We start from the raw sequence: 23816 nt of genomic DNA, 5'->3' as shown, positions 1-23816 counted from the left end.
ATGTGGAAATATATGGTGCTTTGTGATGTTTACTGCAGTGGATTCGGGTTAATTAGGCCATCAGTTAATTGGGCCAGCCACTTATTTGGGAAAACTCTTAAAGAACTAAAGCTAATTGATAAAATAGCAGGGATTCCCTTTGATTATTTGTGACAGTATGCTGCTTAATTGGGACGGGAGACTATTTCCGAACAATTTCTAACTAGTGTCAGTTGTGTGCACTTATGTGACCGTTAGACACTACACTGTACTTAAAGCGAACAGTTATTAAGTAGCGTCAGATGCATGTGTTTATGTTCAAAAAGCACTGATTTTTTTTGTCACTGATAGTAGGCAAGAAATAAGCATAAGACAATTCAGAACTGATTCGCTCAGTGCAGTTTCAAACGTTCAGGCTCAAAGATGCCAGAAATGGCTAGGAGTGAAAAAGAAATAATTTCAATATTCAGGAAGTTAGGAACTACAAAGCATTTGAAGGTATTGACAATCATCCTGAATGTTAAAATGAAAGTGAAGATTTGGAGGATGCACTCATCGAAAGCATTGTATGAAGGCGGTCTATTATTTGCACTCGGTGTCTGCGCTAATTTATAGTCAAAGGAACACAGCAGTGTACACTGGATGAATTCCTCCACTTTAGCTATTAGGAAGCAATATACAGTTTTATAGTACTGATATTTTATTAATAGTGTTCAAATTTATACTTTATACTTAATTGTCACCAAACAATTGATACTAGAACGTACAATCATCACAGTGATATTTGATTCTGCGCTTCCCGCTCCCTGGATTACAAATCGATAGTAAAATATTAAAAATTTAAATTATAAATCATAAATAGAAAATAGAAAAATGGAAAGTAAGGTAGTGCAAAAAAAACCGACGTGCAGGTCCGGATATTTGGAGGGTATGGCCCAGATCCGTACGGTTCAGCAGTCTTATCACAGTTGGAAAGAAGCTGTTCCCAAATCTGGCCGTACGAGTCCTCAAGCTCCTGAGCCTTCTCCCGGAGGGAAGAGGGACGAAATGTGTGTTGGCTGGGTGGGTCGTGTCCCTGATTATCCTGTCAGCACTGCTCCGACAGCGTGCGGTGTAAAGTGAGTCCAAGGACGGAAGATTGGTTTGTGTGATGTGCTACGCCATGTTCACGATCCTCTGCAGCTTCTTCCGGTCTTGGACAGGACAACTTCCATACCAGGTTGTGATGCACCCTAGAAGAATGCTTTCTACGGTGCATTTGTTGGGTATTTCATTTAAATATATAATTTGTTACTCAGTTTGTCTTTTTTATGTCTCTTTCTATTTCTGTGAAACTTTGGCTAATTGGAGCAGCCGCTTAATTGGCCCAAAATGTACTAGTCCCAGTTAACCGAAATCTACTCTGCTCCCATGTTTATTCAATTACTCTTAAAATATGCAGAAATAATATGGCAACTTACCGAAAGTTAATTAACAAATCCTACTAGTGGAAGACAGAAGACAAAGTAACCTTTAGATCAATGGCATAATTTGTGGCATAATATCTTGGAAAGAATTTGTATTATGAATGGTAAAATATGTGCCGATCATCATTAATATGCTACAATCCTAATTATGCAGATTAAGTTAAGTTTTAATATAGGGATAGTTAATGAATAATTGTTTTATTATTGTCATATGTACTGAAAAGCTTTGTATGCCTGCCATTCAGACAGGCCATTCCATACATGTAAAGGAAAAACAATAACGGAATGCAGAGTATACACTCAATGGCCACTTTATTAGGTACAGGAGTGGAATCCTGTGTGGTCTTCTGCTGCTGTTGACCACTGTGGTAACACGTGATAATTTGAGTTATTGTCATTCTTCTGTCAGCTTAAACCAGTCTTGACAACTCTGCTCTGACTTCTCTCATTAACAAGGTGTTTTTGCCCATAGAGCTTCTGCTCACTGGATGTTTTTGTTTTTTGCACCATTCTCTGCAAACTCCAGAGCAGGGGTTCCCAACCTGGGGTCCATGGAGTCCTTGCTTAATGGTATTGGTCCATGATATTAAAAAAAAGTTGTAAATCTCAGCTCTAGAGACTGTGTGTGTGAAAATCCCACACGATCAGCAGTTTCTGAGATACTCAAACCACTCTGTCTAGCAGTTAAAGTCATTTAGATCACTTTTCTTCTCTCATTCTCATGTTTGGTCTGAACAACAACTGAACCTCTTGACCATGTCTACATGCTTTAATGCATTAAGTTGCTGCCACAGAATTGGCTGAGTACATATTTGCATTAACAAGCCAGTGTACAGGTGTACCTAATAAAGTGGCCATGAAGTGCAGTGTTACAGTTTGAGAAAAAGCTTGGAAAAGGTAGTTGATAAGGTGCAAGGACTATGACAAGATAGATCGAGAGATCAGCAGTTCTTTATTGTACAAGAAGTTGGTTCAAGAGTCTTATAACAGCGACGTAAAAGCTGTCTTTGTACTTGATGGTACATATCCTCAACCTTTTGTATCTTCTCCCTGATGGAATTGGGAGAAGGAAGAATGAATAGCTGGAAGTGGTTTGATTACATTGACTGCATTACTGATGCAGTGAGGATGGTATATGGAGGCAATGGAGGGTGAATGGTTTTTGTTGTCGGTTGGTTTGTGTTCACAACTCCCCACAATTTATTGGGCAAAATCAGCTTTATCACTCTCTGTCTAATTCCTATTGTCCACTTTTATTGTGCATTTAACAATGTTATTCATAGTTCTGGCTGCTTTAAACATTTCAGATAAAGCTACAATTTTCCCCACAGCATCAAATTTTGCTCAGAACATGGGCTTCCTCAGTGAAGATTTAACAACAAACAGATCCCTGCACTTGCATGCAGAGTGGCTACGCAAAAACTGCCAGCCCAACAGCTGGAAGGTAAGTACCATGTGAGTCCTACTTCTCCGACACAAAAATAGGCTTAAAATATTTTTTTAAAAGTTTCTAAGTAATTGCCTGCTACTGATTGAGGAATATATTAATTTTCATAGAACGTCTCGCCAAATCCTGAGACTTCTTGTGGACCATATAAACCAATCAAGGCGCCGGGGTCAAAACAGCGTACGATGCCAAGACAGCGGGTCAATTTACACAACCATGACACGATTGGTAAGAGCTTTCCTAATTTTTCAAGATTGCTCCATGCTTTGAGCAAGTAAAGAAGATTTTTGGCAACATCTGTGTGTGATTCCATTTATTTTCTGAATTTGAATTTAGGTATGATCGCAATTGATAAGCTTGGAAATATTGCTGCGGGGACGTCCACTAATGGTCAAATCCATAAAATTCCAGGGTATGTATTGTGTTGAAGCTTCAAACTGAAGACATTCCTGTCTGTACATCTGCTTAAGCATTTTCTCCTTTCCTTTTCAACTGTCTCTTCTTTCTTTGCTTATCTTACTCTTTCTCTTTGTAGCATTAGAATGAGAAGAAATACCATTTGAGCTCAAGTGATATCCTGGTTTATCTATAATATTGATAAGCTGAAGTGAAATTTGGGTTTTATTTGTGGTTGACTACTGTTAGAGCAACATGCTAAATGTCAATCTCTGTTGGATTAGGGCAAAATTACTTGTAGGCTTACCTATGATACAATTCTTATGTAACACACTCGTACTTGCATTATTATTACAGGGTTAAAAGAAAATTGAAGTTAAATTGATGGGACAAATGTATTATGAAATGCAAGTCTGGTAATCAGTTTACTCTCATCATTGCATTCCAGACAGCATAGTTGAAAACTATTGCCATGTCGCGAATCTACCTGTCATCAAGGACATGCTGTACATACGGAAAAGTCCTGAAAAGGGCCAGTAACATCATGAAGGATCCCACCCACCCTTGCTCATGATTGTTTGTCACTCTCCCATCAGGGAGGAGGCTTCATAACATCCACGGCAGGACCACCAGACTCAAAAATAGTTACTTTCCCTATCACTAGGTCTGATCAACACCTCCATCTACTAGCCCACCTTCCACAGTCCCCAGCAGTATTACTCTATCATTTCAGTGCCCAGCATCACTTTATGAAAATAAAATCAATATGTGTATATAAGCTATCTTATATATTTATATCAATTATGTTTTATTATTATGTTCTTTATCTTGTGTTTTTTTGTGCTGCATTGGATCCGGAATGACAATTATTTTTATAGTTGTACACTAGAAATGGCATTAAACAATCTTGAATCTTGGATGTCAGACTGCTTAACACTGCTTAACTGCTTATGTGGTTATGGCTTTTAATGCCAACCAAGGTGATTGAATGGGCCTAGAGAAGTTAACTAAATTATAATGCGATTCTAAAATTAGCTTGAAAACAGTAGATTTCTCACAATGTGGGAGAATATGAGGAGGTTTGTTTGGTATGTGGGGAAGATGAAATAGGATTAGTGTAAGTGCCTGCTTAATGGTCAATGGAGATTCAGTTGACCCTGCTGTCTGGAGTAGTAATTTCTACGGTAAACATCTGTATATTGATAGCTTATTGAAATCCCACTCCCTTAAGCTTGTTAAAAGTTCTGTTTACTCTCACACTGCATTCTGTAAGAGCTCCACTTAATTTAATTCTGTTTTCTCAGTTCTTCCACTTTCATCTCATTGATGACATTCTGCAGAGTTTCCTCTGAAATGTCTTCCTTCTTCCTGTACAATGGCTTACCCATTAAAAAAAGATTAGATTTATTTGTGGCATGAACACCTCAACGTACAATGAAATGTGTTGTTCATGTTGAATCAAATCGGCAAGAGCTGTGCAAGTGTTGCCGTGCTTGCGATGCCAACACAGCAGGCCCACGACTCACTAACCCTAACCGTACATCTTTGGAATCTGGGAGGAAGCCCACACGGTCACGAGGAGCGCATACGCACTCCTCACAGAGAGCACCGGGAACTGAACCATAAGACATTGGAGCAGAATTACGCCATTTGACCCTTTGAGTCTGCTTCGCCATTCGATCATTGATTGATTTATTTTCCCTCTCAGCTCCATTCTCCTGCTCCTTCTCCGTCAACTTTGATGCCCTAACTAATCAAAAACCCGTCCAACTTCGCTTTATGTATACCCAATGACCTGGCTTCCACAGGTGTCCTTGGCAATGAATTCCAGCACCTAGCTCAAGAAATTCCTCCTCATCTCTGTTCTGAGGCTGTGCTCCCTGGTCCTATAACCCCAATTGGTGATGCTAGCGCTGTAAAGTGATTGTGCTAACTGCGATGCTACCATGACACCCTTAGTTTAGGGAACAGTACCTCTCGGTTTCAGGAATTTTGATGGAGCAATGCATGCAGTATTACTGTTATTGCTTGAACACTTTCAATAGTGTTACTCAAAATTGATGGACAGTTCAGATGTGCCTTTTTTTAAAAGCCATTATTGAACATATTCTTGCATTTTTCCCCCAGCCGTGTCGGGGATTCACCAATAGCTGGAGCAGGTGCTTATGCCGACAGCACAGCAGGAGCTGCAGCGGCAACTGGAGATGGTGATGTTATGATGCGATTCCTTCCAAGGTGTGTCATTTCTCACTGCATACGTATGTTTAAGGCACACAGCACAGAAACCGTCCATTTAGCTAACAGAGTCCGTGATAACACACATTTATGTGAATCCCATGTGGTTCTTCCCACATTCACATGAGCTCCATCTTTGTTTATTCTGCTGTTCTACATGCTAGGAGCAACTTTGAGCAGCCAAGTGACCTCACGTCCTTGAGATGTGGGAGGAGAGCAAAACACTTGAGGAAACCAGGTGGTCACAGGGAGAACGTGCAGGTTCTACACAGTTGGCTCCCGAGTTCCAGATTGAACCTGGGTCTCCAGAGATGTACGGCAGTGTCTCTACTAGCTACGTTACGGTGCTGCTTAATAAATCTTCAGTGGAATATTTGATTTGGATACAGGAAGTATCAAACACAAGGGGTCAAATGTTGTAAGTAGGCAGGGTTAACATTACCCTTTGTCAGAACTGGGTTTGATGGAGAATCCTTGACCTGAAGCATTCACTGTTCCTCTTCCTGCAGATGCTGCCTGACCTTTTGAGTGCTTCTAGTATTTTAATTTCAGATTTCCAGCATCTGCATTATTTTTTAAAGCTTCTTTTCATTAAAACAATTGGCATTTATTAATATTCTGAGTACTGATATATACTGTGTAGTTTTCAAAAAGTGCATTTGGTGAACGTGCTAAGAGTACAGTTTCATTTTGGATTTTCATTGTAGTTTACTCTTTTCTATCTTTCAAATTAGCTATCAGGCTGTGGAATATATGAGAGCGGGCATTGAACCAACCGTAGCATGTCAGAGAGCTATTAAAAGGATCCAAAAGTATCATCCAACCTTTTTTGGTGCCATAATCTGTACCAACATGACTGGGAGTTATGGTAAGTCTCTAAAATCATGCCTTATTATGACATAAACCATATCTTGAGAGAAAAGTTAAAAGATAGAGGGAAATTTTTTTTAAATCATAGAAATTGGGTGCGCATAACTATATTGTGTTGCTGAATATCTGTGGAATTAAAAGAAACATTTCTGATGAAAGGTCATTGAGCTGAAACATCAATTCACTTTACTTTAGCGATACATCGCAGAGTAGGCCCCTCTGGCTCTTTGAGCCATGTCACCCCAGCAACCCCCGACATACGCAATTAACTCTAGCCTAATCGTGGGACAAGATACATTACCAGTTAACCTACCTAGTACATCTTTGGACTGTGGGAGTAAACTAGAGGGCCAAAGAAAGCCCACACGTTCAACGGGGAGGACAGACAGAGACTCCTTACAGTACCGCATGGGAATTGAACTCTCAAACTCCCGGAGCTGTGATAACATCACACTGTGCTACCATGGCGCCATTGATGCTGCCTAACTTGCTGCGTTTGTCAGATGCTTTCTGTTTTTATTTCAGGATTTCAACATCTTTCAGTATATAAATTTATGTCATAGTTTTGCAATCTATGAAATAAATTTGTATAATTACAAGTTGCATAGACTGAGTTGGACAAAGTGTTCTTGTCCTTGATTATATATTTGTTCTCAACCTATGGACGTACTTTCAAGGACCCTACAATTCATGTTCTCAGTGGTCTTCATTTATTTGTTTGTTTATTTATTATTATTAGCTTTACTTCTGTATTTGCACAGTTTGTCTTTTGCATATTGGTTGTTCATCAGTCTGTGCGTAGTTTTTCATTGATTCTATTGTATTTCTTTGTTTGACTGTGAATGCCTGCAAGAAATTGAGTCTCATGGTAGTACAGGTCGACCTTCACTAATCTGACTACCTGTAATCCGGCACTGATTATGCTTAGTGTGATCCTTCTGTAATTCGGCATTTTCACTAATCCGGCACTCCTCAGGTCCCAATGGTGCCGGATTAGTGAAGGTCGACCTGTATACATATACATACTTTGATAATACATTCACTCTGAACTTTGAACTTTTTACTTCAAAGTTAAGAGTAAATTTACTATCCCAAATGCTACTTCTCTAGTTTGAGTACCCATGTGCCAAAGATTCCTCGGGATCAGTGGGAATGTTGCCTTCCTTGAAGGAGGCTTTGAGCAAATAGTTGAATATCCTTGTCCATTCAAAGTTCAAAGTAAATTTATTACCGAAGTACATGTATGTCACCATATACAGCCCTGAGATTCATTTTCTTGTGGGCATTCACAGTAAATAGAAAGAAATACAACAGAATCAATAAAAACCCACACACAACAAAAATGGGCTGACAATAGTTGTAGTGACATGCAGCTATAATTGTGAGTTGCTGTCCTGCCTTTGGGGAAATACTGTGAAAGTACATAGCAACAAGACAGAAATAAATCTTGTTTTCCTATGAGCTGTTAGACTGTGAAACTAGTTGAACCTTTTTTTTTTGGAGGAGGGAACGAATTGAGACCAGAGACAAGAAGCACAGTACAAATTCCAAAGCAGTTTTGAAATCCTGAGTGAAAAAGTATCACACTAGGCCAGTAAGGTTATGGTTGAAATGATCTTGGTCTTGACATTCCCGCCCAGTTTCCCTGCATCCCGTCACTCTTATATTGTCCAGAAATCAATCTGTCTCAGCCTTGGGTATATTCAGCATCTCCATCCGAAAGGCAGCCAGATTCTGGGGTGATAAAATAGACAGGTTTGTATTCCGAGGTGTAGGATGAAATTCCTCATCTAGCTCATTGTGTTTTACATTCGCATAGACTTGAGAAGGGCCAAATTGAATATTTTAGAGAATTTGCCCAGACTTTTGAATCAGGTACAGGTGGAATTCAGTTAAAAGCAGTGGTTACAAGATCAAAAGCACTGAAGGATAGATGTAGGAAGCCCTTTAATGTGAGTAATTTAACATATTTTAAAACATAAATTGAGACAACCCAAATTTCAGGACAGATATTGATAGAAAAAATCTGCAAGGCTCTGGGGAAAGATCAGGAAAGTTGGACTGGCTGGCAGGTCTTGTAGAGCCAATCTTAGTTCCTGCAATGATTATACTTTTTTAGTCAGTTTGAAATAAGTGATCTTTTGGGAGACTTTTAGACTGACTTTGAGGAGCTGAGCTGTCCTCACTGGATTTACTTAAGTGTTGGACTTGGAAATACTTGGCAACTTGGAATAAATTACAAGAAATTTTTTAAATAGACAATAGGTGCAGGAGTAGGCCATTTGGCCCTTTGAGCCAGCACCGCCATTCACTATGATCATGGCTGATCATACAGTATCAGTATCCAGTTCCTGCCTTATCCCCATAACCTTTGATTCCGCCATCTTTAAGAACTCTATCCATCTCTTTTTTGAAAACATCCAGAGACTTGGCCTCCACAGCCTTCTGGGGCAGAGCATTCCATATATCCACCACTCTCTGGGTGAAAAAGTTTTTCCTAATAAGAAATGGGAGCAGAATTAGGGCACTCAGTCTATCAAGTCTGCTTGATGGTTGATTTATTATCCCTCTCTTCCCCATTCTCCTGCCTTCTCCCCATGCCCTCTGTCACCCTTACTAATCAAGAACTCCCCCACAAAAGGAAACAGCCTCTTCATATTTGCTTTTATCTAGGCCTTTCAATATTTGATAGATTTCAATGAGATCCTCCGTCATTCTTCTAAACTCTGGCAAGCACAGGCCCAGGGCCATCAAACACTCCTTGTACATTAACCATCCTCAATGAAGAACACTGAGCTCTTTTTTTTAAAGCACTGGACTTGGCAATACTCAGCAACTTGGAATAAATGAGTCAAATTTTGACCTTTTTTGTCTGAATTTACATGTGCTTAATTAAGCAAATGACTATATTGCCGATTAACATAATAATTCTCAGTTCTAAAAGTGGAAACAGCCCCTACTATTTCACAGTTGGCAGTTAAAAATTGTTAAGCCAAGATAACTCAAAAGAACTGTGGTGTTAATTATGTTGATGATTAACACTGAGTAAAATAGCAATCCGTTTATCTTCCAACTTTACTAACCTCTGGACATTGAGAAATATCTTAAAGCAAACAAATATTTTTAATGCATTACTATAGCCATATTGTTAGAAATGTAACAACTGTAAAACAACAGTAGACTAAATAACCACCTTCGTAACATAATTAATATTCATCAATGATGATAAAGCATTTCAGGACATCTTTATCACAAGAGATTCTGTAGATGCTGGAAGCCCAGGGTAAAACACACAAAATGCTGGAAGAACTCAGTAGGTCAGGCAGTATCTTTAAAGAAGAATAAACAGTCATTGTTTTAGGACTCATGAAGGTTCTCAGCTTGAAACATAGAAGTATACCTGCTATTCCGCTCCTTTTTTTCTTAACCAAGGCATCAATATCTCTTGAAAACCAAGGTTCTTACACTTGTTATTTTTACGTTTTAATCTGACAGGCACATACAAGCATTGAACTCTCAAAATTTCAATCTTGAAGGCCTCCCACTTAGCAAGTGCACCTTGCCAGAAAACAGCCTGTCCATATCCTCACTTGCCAGATCATTTCTGATAAACCAAAAAAAAGTGGCCTTTCTCCGATTTAGAATCTCATCCCACGGACCAGACTATCTATTTTTGCATATTTACTTTGAAACCAAGGGCATTGTGATCTCTAGATGCAAATGTGTTCCCCTACATGAACTTCTGTTACCTGCCCTGTCTCATTCCCCTGTAGCAGATGAAGTATCACACACTTACTTGTTGGTACTTCTATGTACTGATTAAGGAAACTTTCCTGATCACTTTTGACAAACTCTATCTTATCTAGTCCTTTTACAGAATGGGAGTCCCAGTCAATATGTGGAGAGTTAAAATCATCTATTATGACGTTACAGTTGCACCATAAATAATAAATAGTAATTTATGGTTTTATTACTATTTATTATTTATGGTGCAACTGTAACAAAAACCAATTTCCCCCGGGATCAATAAAGTATGACTATGACTGTAACAACATTATGTTTCTTGCAACAGTCTGTGACCTCTCTGCAAAATTGATCCTCTAATTTTTACGGACTGTTCGGTGGCCTGTAAAATACTTTATACTTTAAATGTAGCCGGGGAATGTAGACCGCTGTCAGTATGACCGAGGTGAATTCCCGTGGCAGATGGTAGGGACGACACTTCACCGACAGGTGTTCCTGGTCCAGGCTGCAGGAGCTTGTCAGTGCCACTGTGTCCGAGCACCATGCAGTGTTGATCAGTAGGCAGACATCACCTCCCCTCGTCTTGCACGAAGACGCCGTGTGGTCCATCCGATGGATCGAAAATCCCTCTGGTCGGATAGCACAGTCGAGGGTGGCAGGGGAGAGCCAGGTCTCAGTGAAACCGAATAGACAGCAGTTCTGCATCTCCCTGCAGTAGGTGAGTGTCCCTTTAAGATCATCCACCTTGTTCTCTATGGCTTGCACATTTGCAAATAGCCCCATTAACGTGGTCATACCTTTCTTATCTCTCATTTCCATCCATAACGCCTCACTAGATGAGTTCTCCAGTCTGTCCTGACTGAGCACTGCTGTGTCATTTTCCCTGACTAGTAACGCTACACCTCCTCCTTTAATCCCTCCTGCTCTGTCATGTATAAACCAATGGAAGCCCGGATTACGGAGTCTTGCCCCTCTTGCAACCAAGTCTCACTAATGGTTGCAATGTCATAACTGCAGGTGCTCATCCGTACCCTGAGTTTATCCGCCTTTCCTGTGATACTTCTTGCATTGAAATATACGCAGCTCAGCGCATTGGTCGCACCATGCTCAACCTTTGATTCCTGATTTTGAGGTCTTACCAACATCCACCTCCACAGCCTCTGCACTAACTGTTCCGGCAGTCTGGTTGCCATTCCCCTTCGGTCCAACTGATCCATGCCAAGCAAGCATGTTCAATCTGTTATATGACCACCGTCTGGGTAACAAAAAATTACCCCCTTGGTTGCCTGTCAAATTCATCTCTCTCTATGACCTCTAGTTCTTGATTCCCTAAGCCTGGGAAAAAGACTTGGCACATTGATCTTTCTATGTCCTTGATAATTTCATACACCTCTGTAAGATCTGATTTTATTCTCCTGCTCTACAATGCAAAATGTCCCAGTCTGCTCGACCTCTCCCCATAACTCAGTTCCTTGAGTTTTGGCAACAGCCTTTTACATCTCCTTGATATCCATCAGCTTAATCACATCTTTCCTATAGCAGAACACAATACTCCAAATGTGTACAACAGGAATTCTGCAGAATTCTGCAGATGCTGGAAATTCAAGCAACACACATCAAAGTTGCTGGTGAATGCAGCAGGCCAGGCAGCATCTGTAGGAAGAGGTGCAGTCGATGAAGGGTCTCGGCCTGAAACGTCGACTGCACCTCTTCCTACAGATGCTGCCTGGCCTGCTGCATTCACCAGCAACTTTGATGTGTGTTACTCCAAATGTGTCCCTATCTTGTACAATGGCAAATAACATCCCAGCTTCTATATTCAATATTCAGCTCATGAAGGCCAGTGTGCCAAAAATTTTCTTGCCATTTTTGGGGAACTGTGTGCTCGCACTCCTAGGTCCTGATGAAGGGTCTCGGCCTGAAATGTTGGCTGTTTATTCCTTTCCCTTGATGCTGCCTGAGCTGATGAGATTCATCAGCTTTTTTTGTATGTGTTACTCTTTGATCCCTTTGTCCAGAACAGTCATAATGGCCCTACCTTTCACTGTGAAAATCCTACCCTCATTTGTATTCCCAAGCTTCTAGTGGTCCACTGACCCTTCAGCTGAGATTGTTCTAGCCCATGGGGCTATCTTTCTTCCACAACTTAGTTATTTAGAGTTGTCATCTCCTAATATTGGTTTAGCTCAGTAGTAACAAAGCTGGCTGCTTTGTTGAAATGTTTAGAGAATGGTGCAGACTCTGTAGTATTAAGATTCATAAAACTTTTTCCAAAAGGAACAGTTAACAATTGTCTGCATTTGTTGGAAGTCAATAAGTTCCCAGTCCGGCAAACTGTTTTAGATGACAAAATATGATATATGCTGTACTTCAGAAAAATTGATAATTCTAGTGGGTAAGTGGAAATATGATTTCTGATCTGCAAGAATACATGATTCAGAACATGTAATAGGGCCTCTAGAGGACTGCAGAATGCCTTCAATAAACTACTGAAAGCCTACTGTGATTTTTATTTTGTATGAGATACATTCAGTATATATAGGACTGAAGACAACATGTGGGAAGTGCACCTGCTGGAAAGGAAACAATTTGAATTTCTAAACGGCAGACTAGATTAGTTTTATTTTGTATTATTCCCCTCCTGCTGGGAAATTGATAGGAGTGCTGGGAATCTGTTAACAATCCCTTGCATTTGTGGATTAATGTCCTGTGGCACCTAGTGGGATAGAGTATTTAGGATCCATATATGAAATCAAATATAATGATAGCTTGCTTTCAAGGTGACATTTTGTAACAAGTAAGTTTTTATGAGAAGTATGAGTTTATTTCAGAAACTGGTGATGTTGACAAAGGGTAGCATCTCTGATAACATTATGTCAAAGAGCTTCTGTTGAACTTTTATTTTAAACATCTGGAGTATAACATTAAAATCTAGTCACCAAACTTAAGTAAGAACATGAATGTTCTGGAGAGAGCAGGCATAAGCGGTGAGCAGTAGAGGAAGAAGCTGGAGTTGTACAAGATTTAGACAGGTTTAGGACATGTTCCTCTCAGCATCAAGGAATCATATCCAAAGGAAGTGAACCATACGGGGATGGTGGCAGTGGGGGGTGGGGGGGGGGGTGGTTGTGAGAGGCAAGAAGCAGTTGAGATGCAGCACAAGGAAAACCTTTGTGTTTTGGGCTCCTTATCTAAGAAAGGATGTGCTAGCATTGGAGAGAGTCCAGGTGTGGTTCATGAGAATGATTTTGGGATTGAAAGGGTTCAGGTATGAGGAGCTTAATGGCTCTGAGCCTGTACTTGCTGGAGTTTAGAATGACAGTAGAGCTCATTGAAACCTATTGAATATTGAAAGGCCTAGATAGAGTGGACGTGGAGAGGATGTTTCCAATGGTGGGGGAGTCTAGGTCCAGAGGGAACAGCCTCAGACTAGAAGAATCTCCCTACAGAGTTGAGGAGGAATTCCTTTAGCTAGTGGGTGTTGAACCTGTGGAATTCATTGCTATGGATGCCTGTGGAGTCTTAAGTTAGCCAATAGACAATAGGTGCAGGAGTAGGTCATTCGGCCCTTCGAGCCAGCACCGCCATTCACCAATACCGTTGTGGTTGTTGGGTATATTTAAAGCAGAGGATGATAGGTTCATGGTTAGTAAGGGCATCAAAGATTATGAGAAGAAAGCAGGAGAAGGAGGCCGAGAGGAATAATAAATTAGCCATGATGGGATGGCGGAGTAGACTTATGGTCGAATGGCCTGATTCTGCTTCTGTGTCTTATAGTCTCATGAATTTGATATGGAATTTAATGGTTAAAAAGGTGGTGGAAACAATAAATCAAGTTTTTCAAAAGAGAACCTGGATAGGCTTGTGAGGAATCGGAGTCATAGAGCAGAGAAACTGGTCCATTATGTTCAGACCAACTATTAAGTCCCCATCTCTAACACTTGGAGCAGGAACAGGATTAAGATCTTAAAGGTCTTAATAATTAGCTTTATTTGTCACACCTACATTGAAACATCGAAAAATACAGCGAAACATGTTGTTTTATGACAACAGCCAACACAGTCTGAGTATTGTGCGGGGGGGGGGGGGGGGGACGGCAGCCTGCAAGTGTCGCCATGCTTCCACCACCAACATAGTGAGCCAACATCTCACCAACCCAAACCCGTACATTTTTGGAATGTGGGAAGAAACTGGAGCACCCGGAATTTCACACAGTCGTGAGGAGAACAGAAAAGCTTACAGACAGGCAGGAACCCCAGTCAGTGATTGCTGATGCTGTAAAGTGATTGCACTAACTGCTACACTGCCATGCCATCAATATAATAGAGACTAGGACTATTCCCTGACAATAGGACCTGCAGTTCTTTCCTACAAAGAGCCAGCATGGGCATAATATGACAGCTGAATGACTAGATTCCAGGTTTAAATAAACATTAAGACGAACTTGATGAAGGGGTCTGTTGGTTATTATGAACCACCTGGAATGATAGAGCTATTTTAAGCTCTGCATTTAAAAACAAAACAAGAAGACTTCTCCATGAGAATGATCCTGGCTGTGCAACTCCAAAACTTTTGCAGAGACAAAGGTGACTTTCCACCTCAACAATTTTGTTCCATCCCCAACTGTTGTAAAACACTGGTGCATAGAATAGAGTTTTAAAACTAAAGCTTCAAAGTACATTTATTATCAAAGTACATTCATGTCACCTTATACAACCCTGAGATTCATTTCCTTGCGGGCATACTTAGTAAATCCATAGAATAATAACCATTACAAAATCAGTGAAGGACTGTTCCAACTTTGGCATTCACCCAGTATGCAAAAGACAACAAACTGTGCAAATATGAAAATAAATAATACTAATAAATAAATAAGCTTTAAATATCTAGAACATGAGACGAAGAGTCCTTGAAAGTGAGTCTGTTGGTTGTGGGAATATTTCGATGATGGGTTAAGTGAAGTTGAGTGAAGTTATCCCCTCTAGTTCAAGAATAACTGGTCCTGAGCCTAGTGATGTGAGTCCGGAGGCTCCTGTACCACTTTTCTGTTGGCAGCAGTGAGAAGAGAGCATGTCCTGGGTGGTGGGGCTCCCTGAGGATGGAATCTGATCCAATCAATATATGTAAGGAAATTGTTTTATTATGCAATTAGTTACAAGGACCAACATAGATCAAACCTTTAGATTATACTTCACTTGCTTCACTCTCTCAAGCATCTTATGTCACCTCTACTAATACAACATTGAAAAGGTTTATACAAATCAAGTAAACGCTTCTTTGGTCTCTCCTTCTGCTGTTCCTCACAACGATAAATACTAGAGTCCTCAATAACTTGTCCATGATTACAGTTTGAAGGTAAAGTCTATCCAGGAAACAAATGAGTTCTCACATCCCCTCAGCTTTTCCAAAGCCCTGGTGTAAATGTAGGCATATCTTCTGTGATTAGGGTCCTTAGCACCAACTCCAGTCCAAAGAAATTCTCCCTATCAATGGCAAAATCTCCTTTTACACACCTGATTAAATAACTTGTTGCAGGGCCAATACTTTCTGCACGTGGCAGATCAGCACAGCAACCAGGAAATGGTATTGGTTTATTATTGTCACCTATACCGAAATACTGTGAAAAGCTTGCCTTGCATACTGTTCATACAGATCAAATCATTACGCAGGGCATTGAGGTAGAACAAGGTAAAATAACAATACAGAATAAGGTGTAACACCTACAGAGAAAGGACATTACAGGTCAACGATGAAGTTCTGAAGTACATATCAAGGTAGATTGTGAGGTTAAGAGTCTATCTCATAAAGATATCCGTTCAAGAGTCTGATATTAGTGGGCTAGATGCTGTCCTTGAGCATAGTGGTACGTATTTTCAGGCATTGTAACTTCTACCCACTGGTAGAAAAGAGAATAAAGAGAGAATTAAGCTGTTTGCAAAATTAACCAGTATTGTGTCAGTGTTCGTTCTGCAGTGTTAGCTGAACATGTCACAGAATTCGATAAATATGGTAGAATGTCTGCTAATTGGCCACTTTATTAGGTACAGAAGTGGAACCCAGTATGGTCTTCTGCTGCTGTAGCCCATCCTCTTCAAGGTTTGATGTGTTGTGCATTCAGAGATGCTATGCTGCACACCACTGCTGTAATATGTGGTTATTTGAGTTACTGTCAGCATGAATCAGTCTGGACATTCTCCTCTACTCTCTCTCTCATTGACAAGGTGTTTTCATCTACATAAATGCTGCTCACTGAATGATTTTTTTTTTTCTTGAACCACTGAGACTGTTGTCATGAAAATTCCAGGAGATCAGCATTTTTTTGAGATGCTCGAACTGCCTTGTCTGGCACCAACGATCACACCAGCGTCAAACTAATTTAGATCACCCGGCCTGAAACGTTGACTGTACCTCTATCTAGAGATGCTGCCTGACCTGCTGTGTTCACCAGCAACTTTGATGTGTGTTGCTTGAATTTCCAGCATCTGCAGAATTCCTCATGTTTAGATCACATTTCTGTATTTCTGTCTCATTCTGACGTTTGGTCTGAACAAAAACTGAACCTCTTGACTATATCTGCATGCTTTCATTCATTGAGTTGTTCCCACAGGATTGGTTGATCAGATAACGAGCAGGTGTACAAATGCACCTAATAAAGTAGCCACTGAATCAGAATCAGGGTTAATGTCACTGGCATATGTCATGAAACACACATGAAAGTTGCTGGAGAACGCAGCAGGCCAGGCAGCATCTCTAGGAAGAGGTACAGTCGATGTTTCGGGCTGAGACCCTTCATCAGGACTAACTGAAAGAAGAGCTAGTAAGAGATTTGAAAGTGGGAGGGGGAGGGGGAGATCCGAAATGATAGGAGAAGACAGGAGGGGGAGGGATGGAGCCAAGAGCTGGACAGTTGATTGGCAAAAGGGATATGAGAGGATCATGGGACAGGAGGCCCAGGGAGAAAGAAAGGGGGAGGGGGGAAGCCCAGAGAATGATATGGAGTATAGTGAGAGGGACAGAGGGAGAAAGGCTGAGGAAGAGCAAGAAGGGGGTGTGAGAAGGCCTTGGCGAGTAGGGTAAAGGAAAACCCCAAGGCATTCTTCAATTATGTGAAGAACAAAAGGATGACAGGAGTGAAGGTGGGACTGATTAGAGATATAGGTGGAAAGATGTGTCTGGAGGCTGTGGAAGTGAGCAAGGTCCTCAATGAATACTTCTCTTCAGTATTCACCAATGAGAGGGAACTTGATGACAGTGAGGACAATATGAGTGAGGCTGATGTTCTGGAGCATGTTGATATTAAGGAAAAGGAGGTGTTGGAGTTGTTAAAATACATTAGGAGGGATAAGTCCCCAGGGCCTGACGGAATACTCCCCAGGCTGCTCCACGAGGTGAGGGAAGAGATTGCTGAGCCTCTGGCTAGGATCTCTATGTCCTCGTTGTCTACGGGAATGGTACTGGAGGATTGGAGGGAGGCGAATGTTGTCCCCTTGTTCAAAAAAGGTAGTAGGGATAGTCTGGGTAATTACAGACCAGTGACCCTTACGTCTGTGGTGGGAAAGCTGCTGGAAAAGATTCTTAGAGATAGGATCTCTGGGCATTTAGAGAATCATGGTCTGATCAGGGACAGTCAACATGGCTTTGTGAAGGGCAGATCATGTCTAACAAGCCTGATAGAGTTCTTTGAGGAGGTGACCAGGCATATAGATGAGGGTAGTACAGTGGATGTGATCTATATGGATTTTAGTAAGGCATTTGACAAGGTTCCACGCGGTAGGCTTATTCAGAAAGTCCGAAGGCATGGGATCCAGAGAAGTTTGGCCAGGTGGATTCAGAATTGGCTTGCCTGCAGAAGTCAGAGGGTCGTGGTGGAGGGAGTACATTCAGGTTGGAGGATTGTGACTAGTGGTGTCCCACAAGGATCTGTTCTGGGACCTCTACTTTTCGTGATTTTTATTAACAACCTGGATGTGGGTGTAGAAGGGTGGGTTGGCAAGTTTGCAGATGACACAAAGGTTGGTGGTGTTGTAGATAGTGCAGAGGATTGTCAAAGATTGCAGAGAGACATTGATAGAATGCAGAAGTGGGCTGAGAAGTGGCAGATGGAGTTCAACCCGGAGAAGTGTAAGGTGGTACATTTTGGAAGGACAAACTCCAAGGCAGAATACAAAGTATATGGCAGGGTACTTGGTAGTGTAGAGGAGCAGAGGGATCTGGGGCTGCATGTCCTCCGATCCCTGAAAGTTGCCTGACAGGTAGATAGGGTAGTTAAGACGAGGGATAGAGTTTAAGAGTCGCGGGTTAATGATGCAGCTCTATAAAACTCTGGTTAGGCCACACTTGGAGCACTGTGTCCAGTTCTGGTCACCTCACTATAGGAAGGATGTGGAAGCATTGGAAAGGGTACAGAGGAGATTTACCAGGATGTTACCTGGTTTAGAGAGTATGTATTATGATCAGAAATTAAGCGAGCTAGGGCTTTACTCTTTGGAGAGAAGGAGGATGAGAGGATACATGATAGGGGTGTACAAGATATTAAGGGGAACAGATAGAGTGGATAGCCAGCGCCTCTTCCCCAGGGCACCACTGCTCAATACAAGAGGACATGGCTTTAAGGTAAGGGGTGGGAAGTTCAAGGGGGATATTAGAGGAAGGTTTTTTACTCAGAGAGTGGTTGGTGCGTGGAATGCACTGCCTGAGTCAGTGGTGGAGGCAGATACACTAGTGAAATTTAAGAGACTACTAGACAGGTATATGGAGGAATTTAAGGTGGGGGGTTATATGGGAGGCAGGGTTTGAGGTTGGCACAACAATGGGGACCGAAGGGCCTGTACTGTGCTGTACTATTCTATGTTCTATCTTATCATATTTGGGGACAGTTCGATTCAGTCTTATAGAAGTTATCGTTGAGCCTGGTGATACATGCATGCAAGCTTTTGTATCTTCTGCTCTCAAGGAGGAGAAGGGGAAGGGAGAAAATCTGGGGGTGAGTGGGTTTTTTATTATCTTGGCTGCTTTATCAAAATAGTGAGAAGTGTAGACTGAGTCCATGGAGGGGAGGCTGGCTTTCGTGATGTGCAGAACTGTGTATACAACTCTCTGCAACAATTTCAAGAAGTCGCCAAACCAAGTAGATAGGATCGTTTCTACTGTGCATCTATAAAAATTGGTGAAGGTTAAAGGCAGCATGCTAAATTTCTTTAGTCTTTTGAGGAAGTAGTCACTGGTGAGCTTTCTTGGTCATGGCGTCTACCAGGCAGACTGTTATTTGCTCCTAGGAGCTTAACCATTGCTTCCTCAACACTGATAAAGACAGGCATGTGTACTCCACCTCCCTTCCACATGAAGGAATATACTGACATTGAGAAAAAGGTTTCATCACATCGTGCCATTGGGCTCTCTATCTCCTTCTCGCACTCTGACTTATCTTTATTTAACATTATATCATTAGTGCCATTTCTGGTGGAGTACAACTGGGACAGCTATCAAAGGGAGATAGATCAATTTTGATCAGGAGAAACAGTACCAAAAGCATGTCCAAGAACAAGTTTCTATAAAGGAATTGAGTTTTACTCCGAGGAATGATAGGATCAAGGAATAGGTTATACTGGGTTATGTTGAATAAGAAGCAAGATTCAGGGTTGAATGGCCTCCTGCTGCTCCGATTTCCAATGGTTCTCTCCCTGTTAACTAAACTGTACTGTTTTATAGACACAATAGAGAAACAGTGAAGCGGCTGATAGTAACAGGATATTTTATTGTGGTTGCCTTGAATGGAAAGAGATAAAAGCTCTTAAATAACCTTGGGCAATGATTACTTGGTGTAAATAAATAAACTTCTAAGGGTAGTTCAAAGTTCAAAATAAAGTTTATTATCAGAGTGCATACATGTCACCACATACAACACTGACATTCTTTTTCTGGGGGCATACTTAGCAAATCTATAGAACAGTAACTGTAAATGTAACACAGGAACAATAAACTGTAAACAAACTGTGCAAATGCAGGTTATATAAATAGCAGTAAATAACGAGCATGAGATAACAATATAACAGAGTCTTTAAATGAGTGTGCCTATCCCCTTTTGTTCAAGAGCCTGATGGTTGAGAGGTAGTAACTGTTCTTGAACCTGGTGGTGTGAGTCCTGAGGCTCTTAGACCTTCTGCCTGATGGCAGCAGCGAGAAAAGAGCATGGCCAGGGGTGGTGAGGATCTTTGATGATGGATGCTGCTTTTCTCCGGCAACGTTCCATGTGGATGCGCTCAATGGTTGGGAGGGTTTTTACAGGTGATGTACTGGGCCGAATCTGCTACCTTTTGTAGGATTTTCCACTCAAAGGCGTTGGTGTCCCATACCAGCCCTAATGCAGCCAGTCAGCACACTTTCCACCACACAACTATTGAAGTTTGTCAAGATTTTCAATGATATGCCGAAGTCCCGCAGACTCCTGAGGAAGTAGAGGCGCTGTCGTGCTTTCTTTGTAATAATATTTATATGAGGGGTCCAGGACAGGTCTTCTGAAATAGAGACATCCAGGAATTTAAAGTTACTGACTGTCTCCACCTCTGATCCTCCAATGATTACTGGTTCATGGACCTCTGGTTTTCCTCTGCTGAAGTTTACAATCAGTTCCATGTTCTTATTGACATTGAGTGAGAGGTTGTTATTACATCACTCAGCCAAGTTTTCAGTCTCCCTCCTAAATGTTTGGCACTTCACACCATCATCCCCTCAAAACTAAGCAATAAACTCCAAGACCTGGGTCCTAATATCCCCTTGTGCGATTGGATTCTGGAGACCCCAGGATCACTTGTAGACCCCAGTCAGTTCGGATTGGCAAAAACATCTCCTCTACAATCTCCATCAGCACAGGAGCACCTTAGGGGTGTGTACATAGCCCCCTGCTCCACTCGCATTACACCTATGACTATGTGGCTAAGTACTGCTCCAGTGCCATATACAAGTTTGCTGATGACACCAGTGTTGTGGACTTTATCAAAGTTGCTGACCCTCTCCACCTCTGATCCCCTGATGAGGACAGCTTCTTTGTCTTGCTGACATTGAGTGAGGGGTTGTTATTGTGGCACTACTCAGCCAGAATCTCAGTCTCCCTCCTATGTGCTGATTCATCACCACCTTTGATTCTGCCAATGACATCAGCAAACTCAAATATGGCATTGGAGCTGTGCTTAGTTACATAGTCATAAGGTCATAGAGCTGGGGGCTAAGCACACGGCCTTGTGGTGCACCTGTGCTGATGGAGATTATGGAGGAGATGCTGGTGCCAATCCGAACTGGCTGGGGTCTGCAAGTGTGGAAATTAAGGATCCAGTTGCACAAGGAGGCATGGAGGTATTAACTGGTCAGGTAACACCCTCCGAGGGAAGCAGTTAATGTTTCAGCTTCGTGTCTTTCTAGCTGATAAACGACCATTGATTTGATCCCCAGCTGTACTGTGTTTCAGATATTATCAGTTTTAATTTCTGAATTCCATCAATATTTTGATTTTTCATTCAGCAATAATAACAGTTATACCAGAATCACAGTCAGGTTTAATATCACTGGCATATGTTGTGAAATTTGCAGCAGCAGTACAATGCAGTACGTAATGAAAGAGGGAAAATGTGAAATACAGTAAGTATATATAAAATAGTTCAATGAAATAAGTAGTGCATAATGAAAATTTAAAAAGTAGTGAGGTGGTGTTCATGGGTTCACTGTTCATTCAGAAATTGGATGGCAGAGGGGAAGAAATTGTTCCTGAATCATTGAGTATATGCCTTCAGGAACCTCTTCCTGATGGTAGCAATGAGAAGAGGGCGTGTCTTGGGTGATGGGGGTCCTTAATGATGGATATGGCCTTTTTAAGGTGTCGCTCCTTGAAAATGTCCTGGATGCTACAGAGGCTAGTGCCCATGATGAAGCTGACTAAGTTTACAACTCTCTACAACTTATCTTCCCCCCCTCCACCCATACCAGACAGTGATGCATCCCATTAGAATGCTCTCTCCCATGGTACATCTGTAAAAATTTCTGAGTGCCTTTGGTGCTCACACTTGCCACTTCTGATCCCTCTCTGATGACTGCTATGTGTTCCTAAGCCCTGATTCATATTAACAATTGTACTTCTGAGATATTATGTCAATTATGTTTTTTTTAAATTGTCTTATAGGTGCCGCATGCAGTAAAACTGTAGGATTTGATCAATTCCGTTTTATGGTTTACAATCGTGCGAAAGGCTCAGAACAAATAGTGGACTGCATTTAATGCTCTGCAGGTGCATCACTTGCAAGATACTTTGAAGACTTCTAAGATTCAGATTATTTGCAATCAATGGTATTTATACTGTGGTTGGGTTTTAACTATTGTTTGATAAACACTTCTTGAAGAGCCTTAGAATAATCTGCTCTGTTAAAGCACTAAGTAAATTATTTTTGATGTAAATGCCAACCAGCTAGGTTTCAGCTGCAATCTTCTAAAATTTTTAAAATGAGCTGTAGAAATTGAGCCTTGCCTTCTCTGATTTGCTAATTAAATGTGTGTGCAGGTTAAGTATAAAGGGTGTTAGTCATGTGCAAAACATTTACTTTGTTTACTGTTTCTACATGTACACTGGAAAAAGCCATTGCAATAGTATTGTGGCGACCCACTTTCAAGCACACATGAACCGGCTCACGAAACAGCACGCGCAGGCAGAGGGCCGGCCCCAAAAAGGGCGCCAGGCTATCTTCACCAGCAGGGAGAAAATCCCGCGCGCGGAAAGGGTCTGGGAATATGCATTCCCCACAGCAGTCCCCGGTGCGAGGGTCGGGACGATGAGAGGACAGTTCCAAGGGTCCGGAACGCACTGGATCGAAGGACCTACTGGAGAAACATCATCGGATTCTGGATTCTTGGCCTCCGTAACAACTTCTCCTACATAATCATGTTGAGTGCTGCCCACAATATTCTCTCCACGCAGGAGGGTGCAAGCGCTACTGGACCGACTGCCCCACGCAACAGCACCCGGAGGCCCAGTGCCTCTGTCCCAGGGGGTGGCACGAATAGAGGTGGACGTTTTGACTGTAAACCCATCTCCACTGCGGTACCGTGTATTGTTCTGTTGTTTCTCGGCCGTCACCAGCTTTATTGTCGTCTCCTTCTCCGTCGTAACTTGGATCAGCCTCCTGGGGGTGGTGTTTGCAAGTGTCTCCTCAGGCCTGGGGGAGTACACCTTTCTGTCACTGACAGCACACTTCCAAATGGAGGTTGTGTGGGGTAGGGCAGGAATGGGAATGCTTTAAAGCAGGCTGCGAAGTTTGAATAAATCTCTTTCATCGCAACTCCAACTCACCGACTACGTGTGGTTATTTTAGCGCTGTGTGTAGTACACCGCTACAGTATCTTAAATAGTATTTTGTTTTCACTTTAAAAATTAGCTTCCAGACAAGCAAAATTATAGATTTTATTTTTTAACAGAGCCAAGACCTGTAATGAAAAAATTGAGAACCAATTAAAGTGTGACATTTCATATCATGTGTTTACTGGAAAAATTACAGTTCTACAGATGTACAGATTTATTCTGCCTTATGTATGTTTAATCATTTGTTAATTTCACAATTCATTGAAAGGTTACAGTTAGAAAGGAGGCCGTTCAGCCCATGGTATCTACCAGTTCTATTTAAGAACTAAAAGGCTAGTCC

General features: G+C 41.5%; 2 protein-coding genes across 4 annotated transcripts in view; both read left to right on the top strand.

The window, feature by feature from the left end:
• The window catches only part of LOC140197194 (N(4)-(beta-N-acetylglucosaminyl)-L-asparaginase-like), a 38144-nt gene extending 15281 nt beyond the window's left edge, over positions 1 to 22863 (top strand). Inside the window, exons 4-10 of one of the 3 annotated variants that reach the window (XR_011885876.1) lie at positions 2777 to 2889; positions 3003 to 3120; positions 3229 to 3304; positions 5416 to 5523; positions 6258 to 6391; positions 22307 to 22470; positions 22757 to 22863. Coding sequence is in view for 2 of the 3 variants with exons in the window: in XM_072257120.1 (XP_072113221.1) it covers positions 2777 to 2889; positions 3003 to 3120; positions 3229 to 3304; positions 5416 to 5523; positions 6258 to 6391; positions 22307 to 22401 (644 nt within the window). In the remaining variant the exon portion in view is untranslated. Of the gene's footprint in view, positions 1 to 2776; positions 2890 to 3002; positions 3121 to 3228; positions 3305 to 5415; positions 5524 to 6257; positions 6392 to 22306 lie in introns of all 3 variants that reach the window. The other 2 variants (XM_072257120.1, XM_072257119.1) reach the window with 2 other exon arrangements.
• On the top strand, positions 22670 to 23587 carry cln3 (CLN3 lysosomal/endosomal transmembrane protein, battenin). The gene is given in 3 exon segments (XM_072257442.1): positions 22670 to 22681; positions 22769 to 23085; positions 23087 to 23587. Coding segments are annotated over 3 exon segments (660 nt in total). The 3' UTR covers positions 23418 to 23587.
• The last annotated feature ends 229 nt before the right edge of the window (positions 23588 to 23816 follow it).

This window comes from Mobula birostris, chromosome 5 (genome assembly GCF_030028105.1).
Source record: "Mobula birostris isolate sMobBir1 chromosome 5, sMobBir1.hap1, whole genome shotgun sequence".
NCBI lineage: Eukaryota > Metazoa > Chordata > Chondrichthyes > Myliobatiformes > Myliobatidae > Mobula > Mobula birostris.
The sequence above is the reverse complement of the archived record's forward strand: the minus strand, read 5'-3'. Positions and strand labels throughout refer to the sequence as shown.